This window comes from Pimephales promelas, chromosome 21 (genome assembly GCF_988280905.1).
Source record: "Pimephales promelas chromosome 21, fPimPro1.hap1.1, whole genome shotgun sequence".
In the NCBI taxonomy this organism is placed as follows: Eukaryota; Metazoa; Chordata; class Actinopteri; order Cypriniformes; family Leuciscidae; genus Pimephales; species Pimephales promelas.
In genome coordinates, this window is record NC_142789.1 from 14,478,383 (window position 1) to 14,504,983 (window position 26,601).

Genomic DNA, 26,601 nt, shown 5'->3' on the forward strand with positions numbered 1-26,601 from the left:
GATAAGAATGGATGGCATATAAATTATGACTGTTTATTGGAAATTTCAAACAGTGATTAATGATAAAGGTTTCTGTCAACAGGACATGCTGCTTTTAATCTAAAGGTCATCTCATCCTTGTTAAATTGTGTTGATTTCTGCAGCTGCTGGTGAAATTTTCTACACTCAAGTAAAATCGGTTGGCATTTCCTTTGAGTCATGGAGAGATCAGAAATGCTACAGTTTTCTGTAATCCTAAAATTTGTGCTGGAACAGTGAAAATGTGTTTCAGTGGAAATGTGCTTTTGGTGCTATTGAAACTTTAACTTTACTGTTATCTATATTTGTCACAGGGCTTTTGCCTGTATTCTTTTGCAATCCTATGAGGCTCTTGAAATTTTACAGACCCCCCAAATAAGAAATGCTCTGCCTGTGCATTCATAAAAAGGTCATGTTATGCAAAAGGTCATTATTTACTTATGTTGTTCCAAACCTGTGTGACTTACTTTCTTCCATCAGCACAACAGGAGAATGTATTACTATTTTTCTAGTCCTTTTTCTCATGCATTTGAAATGAAAGAATTTCATTTGACTTAATCATTCAAGCTTCACCAGAACTTGAGCCTTGTACTCCCAGTCTTATGAAACCATTTAGTTGTTTTGTTTGATGAACAGACAATTTACTACAAATTTAAGTTCACTTAAAATATTGACAACCCCTTCCCCTCATAATTATTCCTACTCATATTCTTGGTCCTGAGTGTAGCAACATCTGATTTGTGAATTAATTGTTCTTTTGAGTCGAATCAATTGAGTCAATTGGTCCAGTTCGCAAAACTGGTTTGAATGATTGATTCATTAATCAGACTGAACCAGTTATAGAGTTCAATCATGAATAACATTAAAATGAATAACATACAAATCTGGTCCTCACACATTCGGTATGACTATTAAATGACTTTCAAAGATTTTGAGTATATGATTCATAGAGACCACTTTTATGACGCTTTTATTGGGACCATTGTGGATTGACGTTAGGGTGAGTGCATAATTATGTGGTTGAATTATTTCTTTAAAACTAACTATAAACTGCCAGTAGCATTAGCTAGTTTAAAGAGAATTGTCAAGTTTATTTCTGAGGTTTATAGTAATTTTATGGAGGTCAAGGCATGAGGTTATTTATGAAATACACATAGTAACTGTTAGGAATCACAAAACACAGTTCAAGCTGTTTTAATAGTCACAACCAAAGACATGCCTGTGGTTTGTAAACTTCAGCAAAGTTTACAGAGAATTTCAGAAAAGTTGTGATCATGCTCTGACGAGCACCGTGGCAGCGGTCTTGTAGCGGATCTGCTTGTTTCTATTTATACTAGACGAGCACTTTTCATGAGTTGCCTGAGTGTGTCAAGCTGACAATTTCATCGAGGATATAAATAAAGTCTCTTCTCCTAGGGGCGAGATGGAGAAACTTTAGAATCCTAATTTGCATGGAAACATCTCAAATTTATGAAGCAGTGGTTACATTCCCTTAACATGGTGTATATATATATATACATATACACTTACATATATATTTTAGACCATGTTTTATTTATGTTCGTTTTCAGCGCACTAGATTATGACGCTCATCAGATCATCCATCCCATCTTAATAGTTAATAGGTGATTGTCGAAATAAATAAGTTTGGTGTTCGGTTAGATTTTAAAATGTTTTTTTTTTTTTTTTTTTTTTTTTTTAGCAAAGTCTCTTGTGTTTATCCAAGCTGCATTTATTTGATCAGTATTTGAATTATTGTTTTTATATATTTTTTAATGTATTATAAAATGTACTTTATTTTACAGTATGTACACTTATGTGTGCTTATAGAAAGTACTGGGTAATAAAAGGTAACTATATGGGTTAAGGGTAGGCTTCTGTGTAGGTTCAGGGTTATTACACAGTTATTACTATAAGAAGTACTTAGTATGTACATGTTAGCACTTTATTTTACAGCCCTGTTCCCCAATGTAACTTAATTCAGCCGAATATTCAGCATCATTACTCAGTCTTCAGTGTCACATGATCCTTCAGAAATCATTCTAATATCAATGAATAGAATCAAGAATTGTAATTTCTTGATGCTCAAGAAACATTATCAATGTTTAAAGCAGTTGTGCTGCGTAATAGTTTTGTGGAAACGATACTTTTTTTCAGGATTGTTTGATGAATAGAAATTTAAAAAAAAATAGCATTGATTTAAAATAATTATTTGTAATGATAAAAATGCCAAATTTTGAGCAATTTAATGAATCCTTGCTGTATAAAAGTATTAATTTCTGTTAAACAAATCTTACTGAACCCAAACTTTTGATCTGTAATGTATATTTAGCAGACTGTACTTACAATAGAAGCAGAGAGTGACCAGGGTGTGTCAAGCTCCGAAAAATCATAATAAAAGTGGTCCATTCATTCATTCATTCATTCATAATTTCGGTCAGCTTCAAAAAGAAATTTACAAACAAATATAGAAACAAAAGTGAAAATACAATATAAAATAATAAAAAACACAAAGAAAAGAAAAGATACTTTATCGAAAAGGTGTCGGCTGAAGCTTATGCTTATTGCGCCGATCCTTTTTACATTTTATTTATTTAACACACTGTACAGTAAGTCATTTTGCGAAAATAATAGCTAAAAGAAAGGAAAGCTAAACTTATTCAGCTTTGTATAATGTAATCTTTTTTTATATACAATTTCTTAAAGCTGCCTATAGATTTACATGTTTTCAGTTCATCATCGAGACTATTCCACATTTTAACCCCCTTAACAGACAGAAACCTCTGTTTAACATTTGTTCTAATCTGTGGTTTATTGAACATGAGTGTTCCTCTGAGCTCATAAGGATTAGATTTCATTTGAAAAAGGTTCCGGACACAGTCTGGAAATTGATTATTTATGATTTTAAACATTATTTTGGCTATTTTAAATTCTACTAAATCATTAAATTTTAGTAGGTTGGAATTTATAAATAGCTTGTTTGTTGGGTGATAATAATCTGTTTTATTTATTAGTCATATTGCACGTTTTTGTAAAAGAAGAATTGGTTTTATTGTTATTTTGTATGTATTTCCCCAAATCTATATGCAATAAGTCATGTATGGCATTATTTGAGACTGATACAATATTTTTAAGGCCTTTGAATCAAGAATGTATTTTATTTTGGACAGAATAGCCAGAGTTTTTGCAATTTTTGACTTTATACAAGTTATGTGGGATTTCCAACTGAGTTTGTTGTCAATAATGACACCTAAGAATTTAATTTCACCTACTATTTCTAGTTCTGACATTTCAATTCTAATCTGAACATTTGGATTTATATTTTTATTACCAACTAAAACAATTTTAGTTTTACTTATATTTAATGACAATTTATTAACAACAAACCATTTTTTTATATATATTCATTTCTGCTTCCACTGTGTTCAGAAGCTGTCTGACTGGAACAAAATAGAGTTGTATCATCTGCAAATAAGACACAGTTTAGTTGTGTAAGCACCTTACAGATGATATATAATAAAAATAGCTTTGGTCCAAGGACTGATCCCTGTGGAACCCCACAAGTGACCCTCTGTAGCTGTGACCTTTCATTGGTGAATTGCACAAACTGAAATCGATTCCTAAGATAGTCACTAATCCATCTTTGTGCAACGCCTCTGATGCCATATCTTTCAAGTTTCTTTAACAATATTTTGTGATCAATAGTGTCGAATGCTTTCTTCAAGTCTATAAAATTTCCAGCCGAATAATTTTGATCTTCTATTGCAGAGGTTATTTTTTTCAGCTAGCTCTATTACAGCCATTTCTGTGGATCGATTTGCTTGAAAACCATACTGATGATCATTTAATAATTTATGTTTTTTAAATAAAACTGTCTAATCTTATTTCAAATAATTTTTCAAGTATTTTTGAAAATTGTGAAAGGAGGGAAATTGGTCTGTAATTTGAAAATGAATGGGTGTCACCATTTTTATAGATAGGGATAACTTTAGCTATTTTCATGCTGCCCGGAAAAATACCTGTTTGAAGTGATAAATTAAAAATATAGGTGTGACGATCAGCAGCCGTGGTGCCCTCGAGAGCCACTAGAGGGCACCCTCTCCCCATGTTTGTTTCCCCATGGACTCTTTGTGTTTCATTATGTTCAGCTGTGTTTCATTATTGGTTATTGAGTTCCTTATTTAAGCCTGAGTTTTCCCTGTGTCCCTTGCGAAGTCTTGTTACCCTGTAAGCGTACAATTCCGAGCGTTATTCCCTGTTCTGTGTCTCCGTGTTTCCCTGGACTCTTGACCCTTGCCTGTTTCCTGGACTGCTCTCGAACCTGTGCTGCCTGCCTCGACCATTGCCTGTTTAGACCACGAGTTTCTGGATTGCCCCTTTTGTTTAAGTGTTTGCCAGTTTTCATGTCTGTTTGTTTTAATAAAGTGCTGCACATGGATCCGACCGTCTCTGTCCGTACGTTACAGAAGACTTCGCCAAACGAGGATCCAGCAGACTTTCAGCATCTATCCGCCGTGGTCAAGACCCGAGCTTCAATGCTAGCCTCTCATAGTTCTCAGCTGGCGAGACTAACTTCTCTCCTCGAGGAACTAGCAAGCTCCGTGCAGTCATGGTCTCCGCAGAGCACAAGCACTAATTAAGCCCAAGCTCCCGCTGCACCTGTTCCACCGCAACCCTGTGTGAGTACCGCATGCAGTAATTCCAGTACGCCGTTTCCCGAGAAGTTTAATGGCTCACCTGAAGCGTGTGAAGGATTTCTTCAGCAGTGCAGTTTATATATGAAACATCAGCCCCAGTTATACGCCTCGGATACCGACCGCGTTTCTTTCATCTGCTCACTGTTGACTGGAAAGGCTCTGGAGTGGGCAGGCACGTTTTGGGAACCAGGTCGGATGTCGTTTCCTCCTTTCGACTTGTTTACCGCCCTGTTCAGAAAGGCTTTTGAACTCCCCGCAGAAAAGGAGGGTCTCGAGGAACTGCTCTTTTCCCTGCGCCGGGGAGGTTTGTATGCGGCGGATTTCTCTCACTCACTCCGCACGCCGCATAAGCCTCAGCTCGCTAAACTGTTTGATCCTCCCTTAAGGACCGTCAGAGGAGCTTCTAAGCATATCGTTCCTGCCAAAACCACTCATCATGTCGGACCCCTCGAGCCCGTATCCCGCACTGGCCCTGTTAAAAGTGCTGTTTCTAAGACAGCGGAGGTGTCGCGGGTCGAACCGGAGTTTGAGCGCGTGCCAGCCGACTCGAGTGAGTCAAGTGCCGAGCTGAGTGAATCAAGTGAGTCAAATAGCGAGCTGAGTGAATCGAGTGCCGAGTCAAGTGAGTCAAGTGCTGAGCCGAGTGAATCAAGTGTGTCCAGTGTTGAATTTAGTCTGTCCAGTGAGTCTTCAGTTCAAGTAATTGAATCTCCTCTTCAAGTGAGCGCTGAATCTCCTCTTCAAGTGAGCGCTGAATCTCCTCTTCAAGTGAGCGCTGAATCTCCTCTTCAAGTGAGCGCTGAATCTCCTCTTCAAGTGAGCGTTGAATCTCCTCTTCAAGTGAGCGCTGCATCTCCTCTTCAAGTGAGCGCTGAATCTCCTCTTCAAGTGAGCGCTGCATCTCCTCTTCAAGTGAGCGCTGCATCTCCTCTTCAAGTGAGCGCTGCATCTCCTCTTCAAGTGAGCGCTGCATCTCCAGTTCAAGTGAGTGAGTTGTCCAGCCCAGCGAGTGTGTCCAGCCCAGTGACGCGCCGCCGCAGGAGGAGGAGGAGAAGGAGGACTCGTTCGGTTCGCCAGGCCCCGGTGAACGCGCCTCTGCGCCTCGCTCTGCCGGCCCCGCCTCTGCGCCTCGCTCTGCCGGCCCCGCCTCTGCGCCTCGCTCTGCCGGCCCCGCCTCTGCGCCTCGCTCTGCCTGCACCCTTCAAGCTCCGGGAGGCCTTTCCTGTACCCGTTGACCACCCAGAGGTTCCTCCCGGGAATTTCCCCAAGTATTTTTGGGGGGGGGGGGGCAGTAGGTACTCTGTGGGGGCCATGGAGGTGATCCTGACATGGACCTCTGAGTCCGTGAGGGCCATGGAGGCGAGGCTGTCATGGACCTCGCCTGTGTCTGCTCCGCCCTGGCCGCCATCACGTCCTGCTCCTTCCTGGTCACCCACGCTCCACGGCCCCAGGCCTCTCCATGTGCCTGGCCTCCTGCCTCTCCATGGGCCTGGCCCTCCATCCCAGCCCCCGTTGACCTCCCCCCGGAGCTCTTAGGAGCGTCTGGAAGCCGCTCCTTAGAGGGGGGGTTATGTGACGATCAGCAGCCGTGGTGCCCTCGAGAGCCACTAGAGGGCACCCTCTCCCCATGTTTGTTTCCCCATGGACTCTTTGTGTTTCATTATGTTCAGCTGTGTTTCATTATTGGTTATTGAGTTCCTTATTTAAGCCTGAGTTTTCCCTGTGTCCCTTGCGAAGTCTTGTTACCCTGTAAGCGTACAATTCCGAGCGTTATTCCCTGTTCTGTGTCTCCGTGTTTCCCTGGACTCTTGACCCTTGCCTGTTTCCTGGACTGCTCTCGAACCTGTGCTGCCTGCCTCGACCATTGCCTGTTTAGACCACGAGTTTCTGGATTGCCCCTTTTGTTTAAGTGTTTGCCAGTTTTCATGTCTGTTTGTTTTAATAAAGTGCTGCACATGGATCCGACCGTCTCTGTCCGTACGTTACAATAGGTTAGTGGTTTTACAACGAATGTCATAACATCCTTAATTAGTGGCATATCTATATCATTAAAATCTGTGGATTTTTTACTTTTAATTTTTTTTTATTGTATTTAGTAGTTCATTTTCTTCAACTGGCTTTAGAAATATTGAGCTTGTATTTAATTAAATTATGTCAACATCCACACCTTTTAATTCTGGTTGCACAATATTGTTTACTAGATTGGCTCCTACATTTACAAAATAATTATTAAATTCATTAGCAATATTGATTCGATATCGATCCCAGTCTTTGTTTAACAAACAGACTGATATTTTGTTATTTGCTCTTAATCTCACTGTGCATATTAAAACTGGCTATAGATTTCTTATTTTACGTTCCAATAAAGAAATAAAAACGTACATAAATTTGGAGAGTAAATTTATTTTGGCTGTGATTTTGTTTTATACAAATGTCAATCAATGTCTGCTGTTTTTCAGAATTTTCTATCAGTCTTGATTAGTGTATGGCCCTTTAATTCTGTCGACTCGTGAATGTGCTTAAATCCCCGTGTGTGAGAGTATTAGGTGGCAGCAGAACAGAGGCAAAGTATTAAACAATAATGTGCAGTCTTTTGCCTGAGGGGCCAGTGTTGAGACTGTGCCATGAGCGAGAATTTGTGATCTAATTTAGGGGCAGTGAGGCGTTGAGACTCCTCTCTGCGGACTTTTGGCTCCCTATACCACTCCATTTGCTTTTTTTTTTTTTTTTCTTAGTCTGACCAGTCCCTCGAAACTTTTCCAGAGCTGTTGACCAGGGGCAGCAGAGCTCCTCTAAAGGATTGGACTTAGACAGTGGCATCTCTTGGCATAGTGCATATGATAAATGTACATGAATATTCTGACCTGCGATGGCTAGGAGATTATACTCAATAGAAATGATTCAGTACTTTGAACATGCTTTATGGTTTGAACTTGCTTTATCTAACAAAAAGTATTTAAAAATGGACTTGGAAATGCGTTTGTAAATAGGAAGTTTTTATAGAAGTTACTGTGACTTTTTATCACAATTTTGACTATTTTTTGACGAGTTATAAAGTCAGAATTCTGAGATAGGTCCCACTTTATATTAAGTGGCTTTAAGTACTATACTTTCATTGAAATTAATCATTTGAAACAATGGACTTACTGTGTCACACACCTTTGTGGACTTACACCTCAACCCGCCCTTAAACTGACCCTAACCTTACCAGTATCACACCTCAATAGCAGCAAAAGTGATTTACAATACAACATCCACACAATAAGTACTTTGTACTTATTTTTCGATGTACGTACAGTACATAGTATTTAAAGCCACTTAATATAAAGTGGGACCTATGAATTCCATCCATCTCAAAGCAAATATTGGTTATATACCATATAGATATATCACTGAGTACAACATGTTCCTGGGGGAAAAAAAAAAACATCTTTCTTAATCCTGGAAATCAACCAGTCATATTAGAGGGACAAGTTTACAGTTTATGTCAAGTTTAGGCTTGCAACAAGAATTATGTGCTTCTACGTCAGTGTTATTCACTTATCATTTCCCTCTGATATTAGGGATGAGTTGAAGGCTTGGGTTTAGGAGTAGGGATAGAGTTAGACTAAATTTTCTGACAGGAATGTTGTCCCAGAATCAACAAAATATGTTGATCCAGAAACATGTCTTGGCAAAATTACGATGACCACCATACATTTGCTGTAAAATTATATATATATATATATATATATATATATATATATGAAGAGTTCAGATGCAAAAGCCTCTAAATGCCATTTGAAATTTTCTTCTTTAATGATGATTTTTATGAAACTTGTATATTTAAGTTCAGTAATTTCACTTAAATGGCAATGATAATTACCTATTAATTGTTATTTAAGTGAAATTACTGAACTTAAATATACATGTTTGCTAAAAATCATCATTAAAGAAGAAAATTTCAAATGGCATTTATAGGCTTTTGCATCTGAACTCTTCATATATATATATATATATATATAGAGAGAGAGAGAGAGAGAGAGAGAGAGAGAGAGAGAGAGAGAGAGAGAGAGAGAGAGAGAGAGAGAGAGAGAGAGAGAGAGAGAGATAGAGAGAGAGAGAGAGAGAGAGAGAGAGAGAGAGAGAAAGAGAGAAAGAGAGAAAGAGATAGAGAGATTTTATTATAAAGATTTATCAAGTAATATGAGCCAGAAGAACCAGATTTGGCATATCAGAGCAGAAATACCATAATATTTCTTAACACGCCGAGGCGATAGAGAGAAGCACATGAAAAGAGCCTTGAGATTCCAGAGACGGGCTGAAAGATTGAAATGTCAGATATGAGTCAGAACCGCCAACCACAAAGAGATCAGGGCACTCGCACACGAATAAGAACAGAAGACAGAAAGTCTATACTTGGAGTATACCAAATTTCCTAGCCCACACACAGCCCGTTTTGAGTCAAATCCTGTTTTATTGATGGGCAAAAAGGACTTTTTGAATCGAAATATTTTCCTCAAGTTACGTTTTTCAATGTGCAGTGCCTTTGCCCCAGAATTCAAAGCCCTTTTGAGCACAAAGTTCTGTCTAAAAACAGTTTTGTTTTGTTAGCCCAAAAATATGGCATAATGATCAGGTTTAAGACAGTGCTGACCTTTAAAACTTTACCTCTACAGTAAATGTGACCTCAAGCACACGAGCAGCTCCTCAGAACTGATTCTTCTGAAAAAGGTGAGAAGAAGACGGGGGTCTTTAAATGTCAATAGGTTTGCTCTTCATCAGATATATGACCCGTCTCGGCTTGGTTGTTTTTTGTGGGATTGTGGATCACGTTGCGTTTTTATGATTTCTGGTTATTTTAATTGTGCATCAAGGGTTTTATTGTCTTATTATTCTTTCTGTTAAACACATACAGACCTAATGGTGCAGATGAACTGTTTTATGCTCAATGCAGTCCCATTTACCAGTTCAGTCGTGCTCAAAAAGACAAATGGTGTCATCTAGTGGTGACCTGGTGGTATAACAGCTTCAGGATGCACTAATTCTTCACCGTGAGCATTATTCCACAGCTGAATTTCATCTGTTTGCTGGTAATTGAAATGTGACGTGGTGGTGTGTTGTTCCACAGGTCATAAGACAGAGGTACAGCCGGTTCTCATGGGTGGCAGAGCTGATCCAGATCTTCATCACCATCAGTGTGACTGTGAGTTTCCTTGTGATGGGCACAGCCATGAAGCACACAAGTGAGTTCATCATTATATTCCCATCTATTTATCAGGACACTGTCGTTTTAAGTGTGCATGTGTGTATAAAGATTTAATCAATTTCTTCTGGTGTAAAAATGTTACAAGGAAAAAATGAGAGCATCTTTAAAATCACAACCTGGCTGCATCCAAAAGCACATTCTTGTTCTCTATCATATAGTAGTTGAAAAACAGTATGTGGCAAAAGAAGAACGTACAAAATTAACAGTGCTCGTAAAAGAGTAGGCAAAATGTGTACAGATGACCTACTACTTCCAGCGAGATTCGGAAATGTGCATACGATGGACACTTTAGTATCCCATGAGGCCACAGGAGACGATTTATGATAAGCATATGATCATGACAACATGGAGAACATAGCACAGATTAAATTCATACTACATGCACTCATACTATAAAGAACATACTGTTTTTTGTTTTTTTTTAGCAGTCATTACTTATTCACAATACCTATTCTAGATGGCATTTGATTTTGGACGCAGCCTTTCTTCCTTGCTTGCAGAAAAATGACAAGTGAATTTAAAAATTAATTTTGGATTGTTTGGATTTTGAAAAAAAAAATGTTGTTTGTTTGATAAAACAAATGCATTTAAGTTCATTCTCAAGTAATTTGATGAAAGATTAATAAGGTGATTAGGTAGTTAAAATAAGGAACATATATAAACAGGGATCAGGAACACGTTACGAAAGCAAATACGGGTCACTTATTTATGATTATTGTATTCATACATATTTTTAATGCCTTACTTAAATTCATAATTTTTTTATGCAACAAATTTAAATGTCTGCTCCTAAAAAGGTTAAATAAAAATAATCTGTGAAACTATTGATCAGTTGCCATTGAGTAGCATTATTATAGTTTATGGAGCCCTAGCCGACAGCGTGTCCTACACATGAGCACAACCTCCACTGGAGGTTATGTGTGTCCTGTCCTGACACTTGGCTCTGTTACACTGTCTGCTGCATCTATCAGTCTCTTTCTGGGCCCAGTCCAGCAAAGCTCTCAGCCGAGGGTGTCAGTGTGAATTATGTCCAACCCATGGCTCACCACGGTATGAATTCAAATAGCCTCTGTAACACATTACAGTGAGTTGCATGTGACATTTCCATCTGTTAGTGTTGAGTGAGTGCGATGTCACATCTGGCGATTTGTTGGTAGTGTGAAACCGTATTGTGTTATGAAACAACTATGATTCTGCAGAGCAGGTTAATTCAAAAGACTTATTATTTTTAACTTGGAAAGTAATAGTGTGAAATGTTATTACAATATATCATACATGTATGTATGTATATGTGTGTGTGTGTGTGTGTGTATATATATATATATATATATATATATATATATATATATATATACACATATATATACACATATACAGTATATACACACATATATACATACATACATGTGTGTGTGTGTGTGTGTATACACCTGCTATATATACACAATTTCTTTATATATATATATATATATATATATATATATTTAGTTGTTGCTATATATATATTTAGTTTTTGTTGTTGTTTTTTAAATAACGCTCACCATGGCTCTCCAAATGCTGCATTTTGTCACCAAAAAAAAAAAAAAATAGTAATATTGTTAACCATTACAACTATATATATATATATATATATATATATATATATATATATACAGTGAGGAAAATAAGTATTTGAACACCCTGCTATTTTGCAAGTTCTCCCACTTAGAAATCATGGAGGGGTCTGAAATTGTCCATCAGGTGCATGTCCACTGTGAGACATAATCTTAAAATAAATCCTGAAATCACAATATATGATTTTTTAACTATTTATTTGTAAGATACAGCTGCAAATAAGTATTTGAACACATGTCTATCAGCTAGAATTCAAAGACCTGTTAGTCTGCCTTTAACTGAGGGAAGGAGGTTGTTCCCCAAAATCTCGCAATGCATGGCCCCGGTCATCCTCTCCTTAATACAGTGCAGTCGCCCTGTCCCATGTGCAGAAAAACACCCCCAAAGTATGATGCTACCACCCCTATGCTTCACAGTATATATAGTGTTCTTGGGATGGTACTCCTCAATCTTTTTCCTCCGAACATGGTTAGTGGAATTAAGACCAAAAAGTTCTATTTTGGTCTCATCCGACCACGTCTTTCTCCCATGTCTCCTCCGGATCATCCAAATGGTCATTGGCAAACTTAAGACGGGCCTTGAAATGTGCTAGTTTAAGCAGGGGAACCTTTCGTGCCATGCATGATTTCAAACCATGACGTCTTAGTGTATTACCAACGGTAACCTTGGAAACGGTGGTCCCAGCTCTTTTCAGGTCATTGACCAGCTCCTTCTGTATAGTTCTTGGCTGATTTCTCATCTTTCTTAGGATCATTGTGACCCCACGAGGTGAGATCTTGCATGGAGCCCCAGTTCGAGGGAGATAGACAGTCATGTTTAGCTTCTTCTGTTTTCTGATGATTGCTCCAACAGTGGATCTTTTTTCACCAAGCTGCTTGGCAATTTCCTTGTAGCCCTTTCCAGCCTTGTGGAGGTGTAAAATTTTGTCTCTAGTGTCTTTGGACAGCTCTTTGGTTTTGGCCATGTTAGTAGTTGGATTCTTAGTTGGATTGGGTGTAACAGGTGCATCTAATTTAGTATAATAAATAGAGTGGAGGTGGACATTTTAAAGCATTGAAGATGGGTCGAGGCTGGGTCCTCTAACATGACAATGGCCTGAAGCACACAGCCAGGATAACCAAGGAGTGGCTCTAGCCAAGCCAGTCTCCAGACCTAAACCCAATAGAGAATCTTTGGAGGGAGCTCAAACTCCGTGTTTCTCAGCGACATCCCAGAAATCTGACTGATCTAGAGAAGATCTGTGTGGAGGAGTGGGCTAAAATCCCTCCTGCAGTGTGTGCAAACCTGGTGAAAAACTACAGGAAACATTTGACCTCTGTAATTGCAAACAAAGGCCATACTGTACCAAATATTAACATATTGATTTTCTCATGTGTTCAAATACTTATTTGCAACTGTATCTTACAAAAACATAGTAAAAACAAAAAAACATACATTGTGATTTATGGATTTTTTTTTTTATTTTATATTATTTTTTAGATTATGTCTCACAGTGGACATGCACCTACAATGACAATTTCAGACCCCTCCATGATTTCTAAGCGGATGAACTTGCAAAATAGCAGGGTGTTTAAATACTTATTTTTCTCATTGTATACACACACACACACACACACACACACACACACATATATATATATATATATGAAGAGTTCAGATGCAAAAGCCTCTAAATGCCATTTGAAATTTTCTTCTTTAATGATGATTTTTATCAAACTTATATATTTAAGTTCAGTTATTTCACTTAAATAACAATTAATAGGTAATTATCATTGCCATTTAAGTGAAATCACTGAACTTAAATATACAAGCTTGATAAAAATGATCATTAAAGAAGAAAATTTCAAATGGCACTTAGAGGCTTTTGCATCTGAACTCTTCATATATATATGTGTGTGTGTGTACGTGTGTGTATATTACAGGACATTTGGTCAGAGAGCAAAAGGACATTTGGTCAGAGAGCAAAATATTACACATTTCCCAGGTCAAATGTCTTCTGCTAAAGGGAAACTAATAAAACCCTAATAAAGTATTTCATGATTGTCTCCTTGTTCCCGCAGTGCTAATTTCATGACCTAACGTCTCCTTCTGTTTCAGTCGATGGCCTCGTCGGCTCACACTGGGCGGAGAATGCAGAATGGATGGTGAGAATCAGTGTGAGGCTATTGCCCCATAGCTCACAGCGGAGGACATTTAGCCCAGAGCTTACAGCACTGCAGACGGTAAACTCTGGACTCAACCCTGGCAGATCATTTCACACACCATTTCTTTAAGCTTTTACAGCCCGTCACCGCTCACACAGCCAGCATATCCCTTTACTCTGCTAATAAAAAAGGCTTTCGGTGCATTAAAAACACTGGCTTTGATAAATCGCAATAACTCCCAGACTCAACAACCTCTCTGCTTTCCTCTATTCCAGGTTCTTCAGGAGTTTCATGTCCTTTCTGGCTTTCGGCCTTATTTTTGTCATTTCAGCTTGTGACCCGAAGGTTGGTACTCATGTGAAGCTGATGCTTGGAGTTTATTCTAATAATGTGTGGTTATGATCCATGTGTATTATTTTCAGATATTTCATTTTCTATACAACTGGTTTCAAACTGCAATACTTGTTAGTAGGGTTGGGTATCGAGAACAGGTTCCATTTCAGAACCGGTTCCAAAATGCCAAAAACCGGGTATTTTATAAGACTCCTTCGCAATCGAAGGATTTCGATTCGCAAGGAATCGATTCCTTGCGAATCGAAATCCTTCGATTGCTCTTATCGATTCCTTACTTTGATGTTCGCTCGCTCGCGTGCGCGCACGCACTCGCGTTGTGAATGAAAGTGAGCATTTGTTTACTGTTGTATTGATCTGCCAGGACCTGCCTGCCGCACATGCGTTGTAATTGTATTTACGATGGCAGAGTGCGGCAAACGTTCAAAAGTTTTGCTAAGCTTTTCAAAGGATGCACCTCCAATATGATGAAACATTTGCTTCAACACAGGGTCGATTTGAAGGAATGCACGCACCGCATTTGATCCGGTGCGATATCTCAACAGCCGTACCACAGGTTTCCACACACCAAAGCTACTAGCAGCAGCAATAGCAGTCTCTCACATTCAGGTACAAAACACAGATGAGCAGTAGTGATGTGTCGTTCATGAACGATTCGTTCATTTTGAACGAATCTTTAATATGACTCGGGACTATCGAGTTGTCTTAGGGCAGTGGTGGAATGTAACGAAGTACAAATACTTCGTTACTTTACTTAAGTACATTTTTCACGTATCTTTACTTTACTTAAGTACAATAAATAGTGCCTACTTTTTACTTTTACTTCGTTACATTTTGCAGCAATTATTATACTTTCTACTCCACTACATTTCTACAACTTCTGTTACATTTTCGTTACATTTTCTGATCAGTTTTTTCCCTGCCAAAACGTAATCTGACCGTCCGTTCGTTGCACGTTTGTCTCACCAGTGACGTTTGGTTGCCATAGATACAGTATATCAACCCGGTCACACTAAATGCGTCTCACACGCAGTGTGTTTATCGTGCAACTCATACGCGAAAATTTGTTTTTACGTGCATAGGAAACACACCGTGTGTAATATATGTTTGGTTTGGTTAGGATATGGCAAGCCAAGAGGTTCAGAATTACACCATAAATTCATCTCGTTTACTGCCAAACATAGTTATTAACATATAGTAAGGATGATGTGTATTGCCTAATTACAAGCTTGTTTCAGAAATGGTGACATTTTTTTCCATCATTATTGAACATCATTATAGGAGTAGGCTATTAGGTTGAATGAGTTAGAATTAAATGTTTTATTAATCATTTGAAAATAGACATTAAGATAATAAATTGTTATGCAAGTACTTTTACTTTTAATACTTGAAGTACATTTAAAATAAAGTACTTTTTACTTTCTACTTAGGTATGGTTGTCATACTTCTACTTTTACTAAAGTAAATATTTATCTGGGTATTTGTACTTTTACTTAAGTACTGAGATTCAGTACTTCCTCCACCACTGTCTCAGGGAGTGATTCGTTCATGTTGTGTTACCCGCGCATGCACATTGCGCAACATATGGATTCTGAATCTGTACTGGAAACAGTAAATGATTAGTTTATCTCTCGAGTCTCGGGTTCGGGGCGAGTCCGAGTCTTTCGTTCTTCCTGTCAGTCCCATAGAGCCTATGCTGTCAGTACCGGAAAGAGAAATGATTAGTTCTCTCGAGTTCGGGTTCGGCGGGTCCGAGTCTTCGTTCTTCCTGTCAGTCCCATTAAGCCTATGCTGTCAGATCACCGGAAAGAGGAATGATTAGTTCATTTGAGTCTTCGGGTTTGAGTCCTTCGTTCTTTAGTCACGTGAATTGTCACCGTATTGAATAGCCAAATTCACAAACTTTTTACAAACAAGCACGTAGAAGATGTATAATATAATAGTAGTTAATTAATGTACAATATATGATAAAACAGCAACACCACAGATGCATAATATAGAAAGGAGACGGACAGGGACAATAATAAGGAATAATGAAACCTTTGTTTATAAGGTTTATTGAACATATTTTGTATTTTAATGCCTATATAACACAATATACATTCAGACGCAGTCAATAATACGAATCTTGTTGTATTTGATGCGAGACCCGTGGCCACGTGAGAAAAGAACGACGGACTCAAACTCGAAGACTCAAATGAACTAATCATTCCCCTTTCCGGTACTGATAGCATAGACTCTATGGGACTGACAGGAAGAACGAAAGACTCGGACCCTGCCGAACCCGAACTCGGACTCGAGAGATGAACTAATCATTTCTCTTTCCGGTGCTGACAGCATAGGCTCTATGGGACTGACAGGAAGAACGAAAGACTCGGACCCGGCCGAACCCGGACTCGAGAGATGAGCTAATCTTTAATCTTTCCGGTCCTGCTATATCGCATGGCACGGCCCAGCAGACAGCACACATCAGAGTCAGACACTGACGAGTCGACAGCTAACGTCTCGAGACATGAGAGGAGGAGAACAAACCTGATAAATATATAGTTGCAAAGGAAAGAACGTCTCGGATCAGGAGGTGAGGTGACCTATAACAGGGTCAGACTGCCTGAAATTGAGACCCAGCAACTAATTAATACAGTTTTTTCAGTTGCTTTTGTTTTTGGCTGCATTACCCTATTATTTATGTTATTTTTACAAATGTAATTAAGATTTTCGTAAGTAATAGATGTTTTGGGATATTAACATGACATTTTAATTATATAATTATGAAATGACCGAAATGAACGAAATGACTCGATAAAAGATTCGTTCATTTTACTGAACGAGACTCAAAGATCCGAGTCAGTAAAATGATCCGAACTTCCCATCACTAATGAGCAGACATTTATCTTGGAACTAGAGCCATGATTCTAGATAAAATGAGAACGAGTTTTGTTTAAAATTTATCTTGTTGTGTTGTTATGTTTAAAATGGAGATCATGAATAAAAACATCAGAAAATTAATGACTCGAGTCTATTAAATGTTTCTTTTTTTTTCAGAATGCTTGTTTGATAATTGTATGATTCACCATTTCTGAACGAATCTTTTGAATGAACGATTCAATGAAAAAAAAAACATTTAACACTCACTTGCTGCTACCTATTGGTCTAATAATGTAATCAACAAAATCTTTATTGTAAAATCTTTACTGTTATTGATCGGCCATTTAAAAAATAAATAAAAAAGTTTAAGTTTTATAAGCACAAATGCTTGCCTTGCTCTGTTCTGTGATGAGCATTCGTGACTCTCCTGTTCAAACTCGTTCATCAAAATGAGCAAATCTTTTTTCAAATCATGACACGAAGGGTCTCAGATAAGATTCATCGTTCATCGATTTATCAAGAAGATTAATCGCCTGGTGTCGTTTAAAGCCCTTTGAAGCTGCACTGAAACTCTCATTTGGACCTTGAATCGTTTGGTTCCCAATGAAGTGCATTATATGGAGAAAAATCCTGGAATGTTTTCATCAAAACCCTTAATTTCTTTTTGACTGAAGAAATAAAGACGTGGACATCTTGGATGACATGGGGGTAAATTATCAGCAAACGTTTTTTTTTTTTTTTTAAACATTTAAAAAAACATTATATGTCAGCCCCCTTTTTTAACTTCTGGAACATTTCACCTAGTTTAAAGCCTGCAGTCCATGAGATTGGATGTTTGTCATCCAATCAAATGCCAGTAAAGCTCTGCATATAGTAATTATGTATATATATATATATATATATATATATATATATATATATATATATATATATATATATATATATATATATATAACTCTACATTGAAGAGAAGCATGGCAACACTTCACTCCAAACACAGAAGCAAACAACATTTTCTAAGGTGTATTTACATTTTGTATATATTTTTGCCAGTATTTCACAGTTTGTATGTAAAATAGAAAGATTGAACTTATAATTAAAGTTAAAAATCGACTGTAGAATTGCATGTTTTAAATCAGGATTTTTTTTAAATGTGTCTGTCCATTAGAATGGACAGTAGGTTTGAAAGCCTGTTACTGAAGTCACATTTCCAGTGATGCTGATTGAAATTTCTTTTATATATATATATATATATATATATATATATGGGGGGCCAAACAGGAAATAATGAAATGTAATCCCGAATATATAGTTAAAACTCCGAATATATAAATGTAATCCTGAATATATAGTTATAACTCCGAATATATAAATGTAATCCCGAATATATAGTTATAACTCTGAATATATAAATGTAATCCTGAATATATAGTTATAACTCTGAATATATAAATGTAATCCTGAATATATAGTTATAACTTTGAATATATAAATGTAAATCTGAATATATAAATGTAAATCCCGAATATATAGTTATAACTCTGAATATATAAATGTAAGTCTGAATATATAAATGTAAATCCTGAATATATAGTTATAACTCTGAATATATAAATGTAAATCCCGAATATATAAATGTAAATCCTGAATATATAGTTATAACTCTGAATATATAAATGTAAATCCTGAATATATAAATGTAAATCCTGAATATATAGTTATAACTCTGAATATATAAATGTAAATCCCGAATATATAAATGTAAATCCTGAATATATAGTTATAACTCTGAATATATAAATGTAAATCCTGAATATATAAATGTAAATCCTGAATATATAGTTATAACTCTGAATATATAAATGTAAATCCTGAATATATAAATGTAAATCCTGAATATATAGTTATAACTCTGAATATATAAATGTAAATCCTGAATATATAGTTATAACTCTGAATATATAAATGTAATCCTGAATATATAGTTATAACTTTGAATATATAAATGTAAATCTGAATATATAAATGTAAATCCCGAATATATAGTTATAACTCTGAATATATAAATGTAAATCTGAATATATTAATGTAAATCCTGAATATATAGTTATAACTCTGAATATATAAATGTAAATCCTGAAATATGAATGTAAATCCTGAATATATAGTTATAACGCTGAATATATAAATGTAAATCCTGAATATATAGTCAAAACTCTGAATATATAAATGTAAGTCCCGAATATATAGTTAGAATTCTGAATATATAAATGTAAATCTGAATATATAGTTATAACTCATAAAAGCATGTGAGCTCCTCTCAATATTCCACTCTATGCCAATGCGCTCCACTCAGTAGCTCACGGCCCAAGCGCTCAAATCCAGCTCCGACATGAAATCTCAGTGTAACGTAGGCTACTGTACTAGCCTTTGTTGATTATTTTTAAGGTATTGTTGGGGGCTTTTAACTAAAAAAAAAAAAACGTTTCTCTAACCCTGTACAATGAACGCACCAGCACGTTCTGATAGATTTTTCTTTAATGACAACGGAAGAAACTCTAAAATTTTGGCCATACAGATTAGTGTGTAAGACAACAACATATTGTCTACTTTTATTTTGTGTACATTCACAATAACACCAACACCTTGTGCTTTTGTAAAATAAAGATCTGCCTTTGTTTCAACTGTCTCTGTATCCATGACAATCTTTCTGAAAATAATAAAGTTTAAAGAATGGCCTATTATCACACAAACATTGTGCTGAGGCCACCTATGCAAAATGGAAAAAAGCCCCCAACAATGTGGAGCGCATTGGGATACAGCGGAATATTGAGAGGAGCTCACATGCTGAGTTATAACTATATATTCAGGATTTACATTTATATATTCAGAATTCTAACTATATATTCGGAACTTACATTTATATATTCAGAGTTTTGACTATATATTCTGGATTTACATTTATATATTCAGATTTATAACTATATATTCGGGACTTACATTTATATATCCAGAGTTTTGACTATATATTCAGGATTTACATTTATATATTCAGATTTACATTTATATATTCAGAGTTATAACTATATATTCGGGATTTACATTTATATATTCAGATTTACATTTATATATTCAGAGTTATAACTATATATTCAGGATTACATTTATATATTCAGAGTTATAACTATATATTCAGGATTTACATTTATATATTCAGATTTACATTTATATATTCAGAGTTACATTTATATATTCAGAGTTATAACTATATATTCAGACTTACATTTATATATTCAGAGTTATAACTATATATTCAGGATTACATTTATATATTTGGAGTTATAACTATATATTCAGACTTACATTTATATATTCAGAGTTATAACTATATATTCGGGATTTACATTTATATATTCAGATTTACATTTATATATTCAAAGTTATAACTATATATTCAGGATTACATTTATATATTCAGAGTTCTAACTATATATTCAGGATTTACATTTATATATTCAGATTTACATTTATATATTCAGAGTTACATTTATATATTCAGAGTTATAACTATATATTCAGGATTACATTTATATATTCAGAGTTATAACTATATATTTGGGATTTACATTTATATATTCATTATTACATTTATATATTCAGAGTTACATTTATATATTCAGAGTTATAACTATATATTCGGGATTTACATTTATATATTCAGAGTTACATTTATATATTCGGGATTTACATTTATATATACAGAGTTATAACTATATATTCGGGATTTACATTTATATATTCAGAGTTATAACTATATATTCAGGATTACATTTATATACAGAGTTATAACTATATATTCAGGATTACATTTAATTATTTCCTGTTTGGCCCCCCATAATATATATATATATATATATATATATATATATATATATATATATATATATATATATATATATATATAGACCATTTCACAAGATGTAAACAACACTGGTCCAGAAGCACTTCCTGTTTCAGTTTGTAACTGTTTTCTTTATTTCACATGTAAAGAAAACATCTTAAAGATGTTTGTTTAACTTTTTGATTCAGTTTTAAATGTTCTGTTGGTTGTATTTTATCCCAGCTTTTGTGTAGTGTTAAAAAACTGAAACAGGAAGTGCTTCTGGACCAGTGTTGTTTACATCTTGTGAAATGGTCTATACTATTATTGGATACATTTTTACAGATGCTATCTACTCAGTCATTGACTGTAGTGCATGACTGTAGAAAATTTCAAATGGCACTTAGAGGCTTTTGCATATGAACTCTTCATATATCACAGTACCAATACATTTTTGAAACTTTTTCATGTGCAGAATATACAGTTCTGAAGTTCTTGATCATATAGCTGATGAAAATATCTCAGATGTTGACTTTATGTGGAGTAATGAGGAAGATGGAGATGTAAGAAAAATATCCATATTTAAAACTTTATAAAGTAAAATAACTTCCGGCCAAAAGAACATATGGATTTGACTTAAATCTAAAGCGCAACTTAAATATGAATATTTTAAATATTTTATATTTATATATATTTTTTATGGATAGATTCACTTTTATCATGGATAGATGCACTTTTATCATGGATAGATGCACTTTTATGATGGAGAGATGCGCTTGTATCATGGATAGATGCACTTTTATGGACTTTCAAAACAGAAACAACCATTAACAGCCAATATAAAGCTTGGAAGGGTCAGGACATTGTGATTGTTTTCGTCTGAGAGAAGAATGTCATATACACCAAGGATGGCTAGAGGCCAGGGTGATTAAATCATGGGCTAATTTAAATTTTCGGGTGAACTATGCCTTTAAAGGTAAAGTTCAACCACAAATTATATTTGTCATCACTTACTCAACCTCATGTTGTTCCAAACCTGTATGAGTTTCATACCATTTTTATGTTGGACACCATCCCGCCTGCAATCTATTTAATGTGGTTTCGGGTAGTATCTTTGATAGACATTTTAAAGGGTTGGTTCACCCAAAAATGAAAATTCTGTCAGTATTTACTCACCCTCATGTTGTTCCAACCCCGTAAGACCTTCGTTCATCTTTGGAACACAAATTAAGATATTTAAGGTCTAAGTCTCATGGCCCTCTATCAGAATCCAGAGTTTTGAGAAGATTGGAGAAACTTTATTTTTCGCCCGAAAAAAAAAAACGAAAGGGGTACGACTGTCGTTTTTTTTTTTTCGGGTCCAAATTTTGAGTTTTGATATCTCAGCTCTGGAAGTGTCTAGAGCTTCCATTTTTGCGGCCAGGTTTAAGTCTCATGGCCCTCTATCAGAATCCAGAGTTTTGAGAAGATTGGAGAAACTTAATTTTTCGCCCGAAAAAAAAACAAAAAAACGAAAGGGGTACCACTGTCGGTTTTTTTTTTTGGGGTCCAAACTTTGAGTTTTGATATCTCAGCTCTGGAAGGGTCTAGAGCTTCCATTTTTGCGGCCAGGTTTAAGTCTCATGGCCCTATATCAGAATCCAGAGTTTTGAGAAGATTGGAGAAACTTAATTTTTCGCCCGAAAAAAAACAAAAAAAAAACGAAAGGGGTACCACTGTCGTTTTTTTTTTTTTTTGGGTCCAAACTTTGAGTTTTGATATCTCAGCTCTGGAAGGGTCTAGAGCATCCATTTTTGCACTCAGGTCTAAGTCGCATGTTCCTCTATCAGAATCCAGAGTTTTGAGAAGATTGGAGAAACTTTATTTTTCGCCCGAAAAAAAAAAAACGAAAGGGGTACCACTGTCATTTTTTTTTCCGGGTCCAAACTTTGAGTTTTGATATCTCAGCTCTGGAAGGGTCTAGAGCTTCCATTTTTGCGGCCAGTTTTAAGACTCATGACCCTCTATCAGAATCCAGAGTTTTGAGAAGATTGGAGAAAACTTAATTTTTCGCTCGAAAAAAAAAAACCGAAAGGGGTACCACTGTCGTTTTTTTTTTCGGGTCCAAACTTTGAGTTTTGATATCTCAGCTCTGGAAGGGTCTAGAGCCTCCATTATTGCACTCAGGTATAAGTCACATGGCCCTCTATCAGAATCCAGAGTTTTGAGAAGATTGGAGAAACCTAATTTTTCGCCTGAAAAAAAAACGAAAGGGGTACCACTGTCGTTTTTTTTTTTTTTCGGGTCCAAACTTTGAGTTTTGATATCTCTGCTCTGAAAGGGTCTAGAGCTTCCATTTTTGCGGCCAGGTTTAAGTCTCATGGCCCTCTATCAGAATCCAGAGTTTTGAGAAGATTGGAGAAACTTTATTTTTCGCCCGAAAAAAAAAAAAAAACGAAAGGGGTACCACTGTCATTTTTTTTTTCGGGTCCAAACTTTGAGTTTTGATATCTCAGCTCTGGAAGGGTCTAGAGCTTCCATTTTTGCGGCCAGGTTTAAGTCTCATGGCCCTCTATCAGAATCCAGAGTTTTGAGAAGATTGGAGAAACTTAATTTTTCGCTCGAAAAAAAAAAAGCGAAAGGGGTACCACTGTCGTTTTTTTTTTTTCGGGTCCAAACTTTGAGTTTTGATATCTCAGCTCTGGAAGGGTCTAGAGCCTCCATTATTGCACTCAGGTATAAGTCTTATGGCCCTCTATCAGAATCCAGAGTTTTGAGAAGATTGAAGAAACTTAATTTTTCGCCTGAAAAAAAAAACTAAAGGGGTACCACTGTCGTTTTTTTTTTTTTTTTTCGGGTCCAAACTTTGAGTTTTGATATCTCTGCTCTGGAAGGGTCTAGAGCTTCCATTTTTGCGGCCTGGTTTAAGTCTCATGGCCCTCTATCAGAATCCAGAGTTTTGAGAAGATTGGAGAAAGTTAATTTTTCGCCCAAAAAAAAAAAACGTAAGGGGTACCACTGTCGTTTTTTTTTTCGGGCCGAATTTTTGAGTTTCCATATCTCAGCTCTGGAAGGGGCTAGAGACTCCATTTTTGCACTCAGGTCTAAGTCTCATGGCCCTCTATCAGAATTTGGGAAGATTGGAGAAACTTAATTTTTCGCCCAAAAAAAAAAAACGTAAGGGGTACCACTGTCGTTTTTTTTTCGGGCCGAATTTTTGAGTTTCGATATCTCAGCTCTGGAAGGGGCTAGAGCCTCCATTTTTGCACTCAGGTCTAAGTCTCATGGCCCTATATCAGAATCCAGAGTTTTGGGAAGATTGGAGAAACTTAATTTTTCGCCCAAAAAAAACAAAACGTAAGGGGTACCACTGTCGGTTTTTTTTTCGGGCCGAATTTTTGAGTTTCGATATCTCAGCTCTGGAAGGGGCTAGAGCCTCCATTTTTGCACTCAGGTCTAAGTCTCATGGCCCTCTATCAGAATCCAGAGTTTTGGGAAGATTGGAGAAACTTAATTTTTCGCCCCCCCCAAAAAAACATAAGGGGTACCACTGTCGTTTTTTTTCGGGGGGCCGAATTTTTGAGTTTCGATATCTCAGCTCTGGAAGGGGCTAGAGCCTCCATTTTTGCACTCAGGTCTAAGTCTCATGGCCCTCTATCAGAATTTGGGAAGATTGGAGAAACTTAATTTTTCGCCCAAAAAAAAAACGTAAGGGGTACCACTGTCGTTTTTTTTTCGGGCCGAATTTTAGAGTTTCGATATCTCAGCTCTGGAAGGGGCTAGAGCATCCATTTTTGCACTCAGGTCTAAGTCTCATGGCCCTCTATCAGAATTCGGGAAGATTGGAGAAACTTAATTTTTCGCCCCAAAAAAAAAACGTAAGGGGTACCACTGTCATTTTTTTTCGGGCCGAATTTTTGAGTTTCGATATCTCAGCTCTGGAAGGGGCTAGAGCCTCCATTTTTGCACTCAGGTCTAAGTCTCATGGCCCTCTATCAGAATTTTGGAAGATTGGAGAAACTTAATTTTTCGCCCAAAAAAAAAACGTAAGGGGTACCACTGTCGTTTTTTTTTTCGGGCCGAATTTTTGAGTTTCGATATCTCTCAGCTCTGGAAGGGGCTAGAGCCTCCATTTTTGCACTCAGGTCTAAGTCTCATGGCCCTCTATCAGAATTTGGGAAGATTGGAGAAACTTAATTTTTCGCCCCAAAAAAAAACGTAAGGGGTACCACTGTCGTTTTTTTTTTCGGGCCGAATTTTTGAGTTTCGATATCTCAGCTCTGGAAGGGGCTAGAGCCTCCATTTTTGCACTCAGGTCTAAGTCTCATGGCCCTCTACCAGAATTTGGGAAGATTGGAGAAACTTAATTTTTCGCCCCCAAAAAAAACGTAAGGGGTACCATTGTCGTTTTTTTTTCGGGCCGAATTTTTGAGTTTCGATATCTCAGCTCTGGAAGGGGCTAGAGCCTCAATTTTTGCACTCAGGTCTAAGTCTCATGGCCCTCTATCAGAATTTGGGAATTTTGGAGAAACTTAATTTTTCGCCCAAAAAAAAAACGTAAGGGATACCACTGTGGTTTTTTTTTTCGGGCCCAATTTTTGAGTTTCGATATCTCAGCTCTGGAAAGGGCTAGAGCCTCCATTTTTGCACTCAGGTCTAAGTCTCATGGCCCTCTATCAGAATTTGGGAAGATTGGAGAAACTTAATTTTTCGCCCAAAAAAAAAAAAAACGTAAGGGGTACCTCTGTCGTTTTTTTTTTTCGGGCCGAATTTTTGAGTTTCGATATCTCAGCTCTGGAAGGGGCTAGAGCCTCCATTTTTGCACTCAGGTCTAAGTCTCATGGCCCTCTATCAGAATCCAGAGTTTTGGGAAGATTGGAGAAACTTAATTTTTCGCCCAAAAAAAAAAAACGTAAGGGGTACCACTGTCGTTTTTTTTTTTCGGGCCGAATTTTTGAGTTTCGATATCTCAGCTCTGGAAGGGGCTAGAGCCTCCATTTTTGCACTCAGGTCTAAGTCTCATGGCCCTCTATCAGAATTTGGGAAGATCGGAGAAACTTAATTTTTCGCCCAAAAAAAAAAACGTAAGGGGTACCACTGTCGTTTTTTTTTCGGGCCGAATTTTTGAGTTTCGATATCTCAGCTCTGGAAGGGGCTAGAGCCTCCATTTTTGCACTCAGGTCTAAGTCTCATGGCCCTCTATCAGAATTTGGGAAGATTGGAGAAACTTAATTTTTCGCCCAAAAAAAAAAATGTAAGGGGTACCACTGTCGTTTTTTTTTCGGGCCGAATTTTTGAGTTTCGATATCTCAGCTCTGGAAGGGGCTAGAGCCTCCATTTTTGCACTCAGGTCTAAGTCTCATGGCCCTCTATCAGAATTAGGGAAGATTGGAGAATCTTAATTTTTCGCCCAAAAAAAAAACGTAAGAGGTACCACTGTCGTTTTTTTTTTCGGGCCGAATTTTTGAGTTTCGATATCTCAGCTCTGGAAGGGGCTAGAGCCTCCATTTTTGCACTCAGGTCTAAGTCTCATGGCCCTCTATCAGAATTTGGGAAGATTGGAGAAACTTAATTTTTCGCCCAAAAAAAAAAAAAACCGTAAGGGGTACAACTGTCGTTTTTTTTTTTCGGGCCGAATTTTTGAGTTTCGATATCTCAGCTCTGGAAGGGGCTAGAGCCTCCATTTTTGCACTCAGGTCTAAGTCTCATGGCCCTCTATCAGAATTTGGGAAGATTGGAGAAACTTAATTTTTCGCCCCAAAAAAAAACGTAAGGGGTACCACTGTCGTTTTTTTTTTCGGGCCG

The 26,601-nt window shown here is 36.8% G+C and overlaps 1 protein-coding gene across 1 annotated transcript in view; it reads left to right on the forward strand.

Moving 5' to 3' along the window:
• Positions 1-26,601, forward strand: part of LOC120476142 (uncharacterized) — a 479,146-nt gene that overhangs the window by 168,568 nt on the left and 283,977 nt on the right. The window contains 4 exon segments of the mRNA XM_089125368.1: positions 9,826-9,940; positions 13,675-13,769; positions 13,771-13,799; positions 13,997-14,066. Of these exon segments, the coding sequence (XP_088981494.1) occupies positions 9,826-9,940; positions 13,675-13,769; positions 13,771-13,799; positions 13,997-14,066 (309 nt within the window).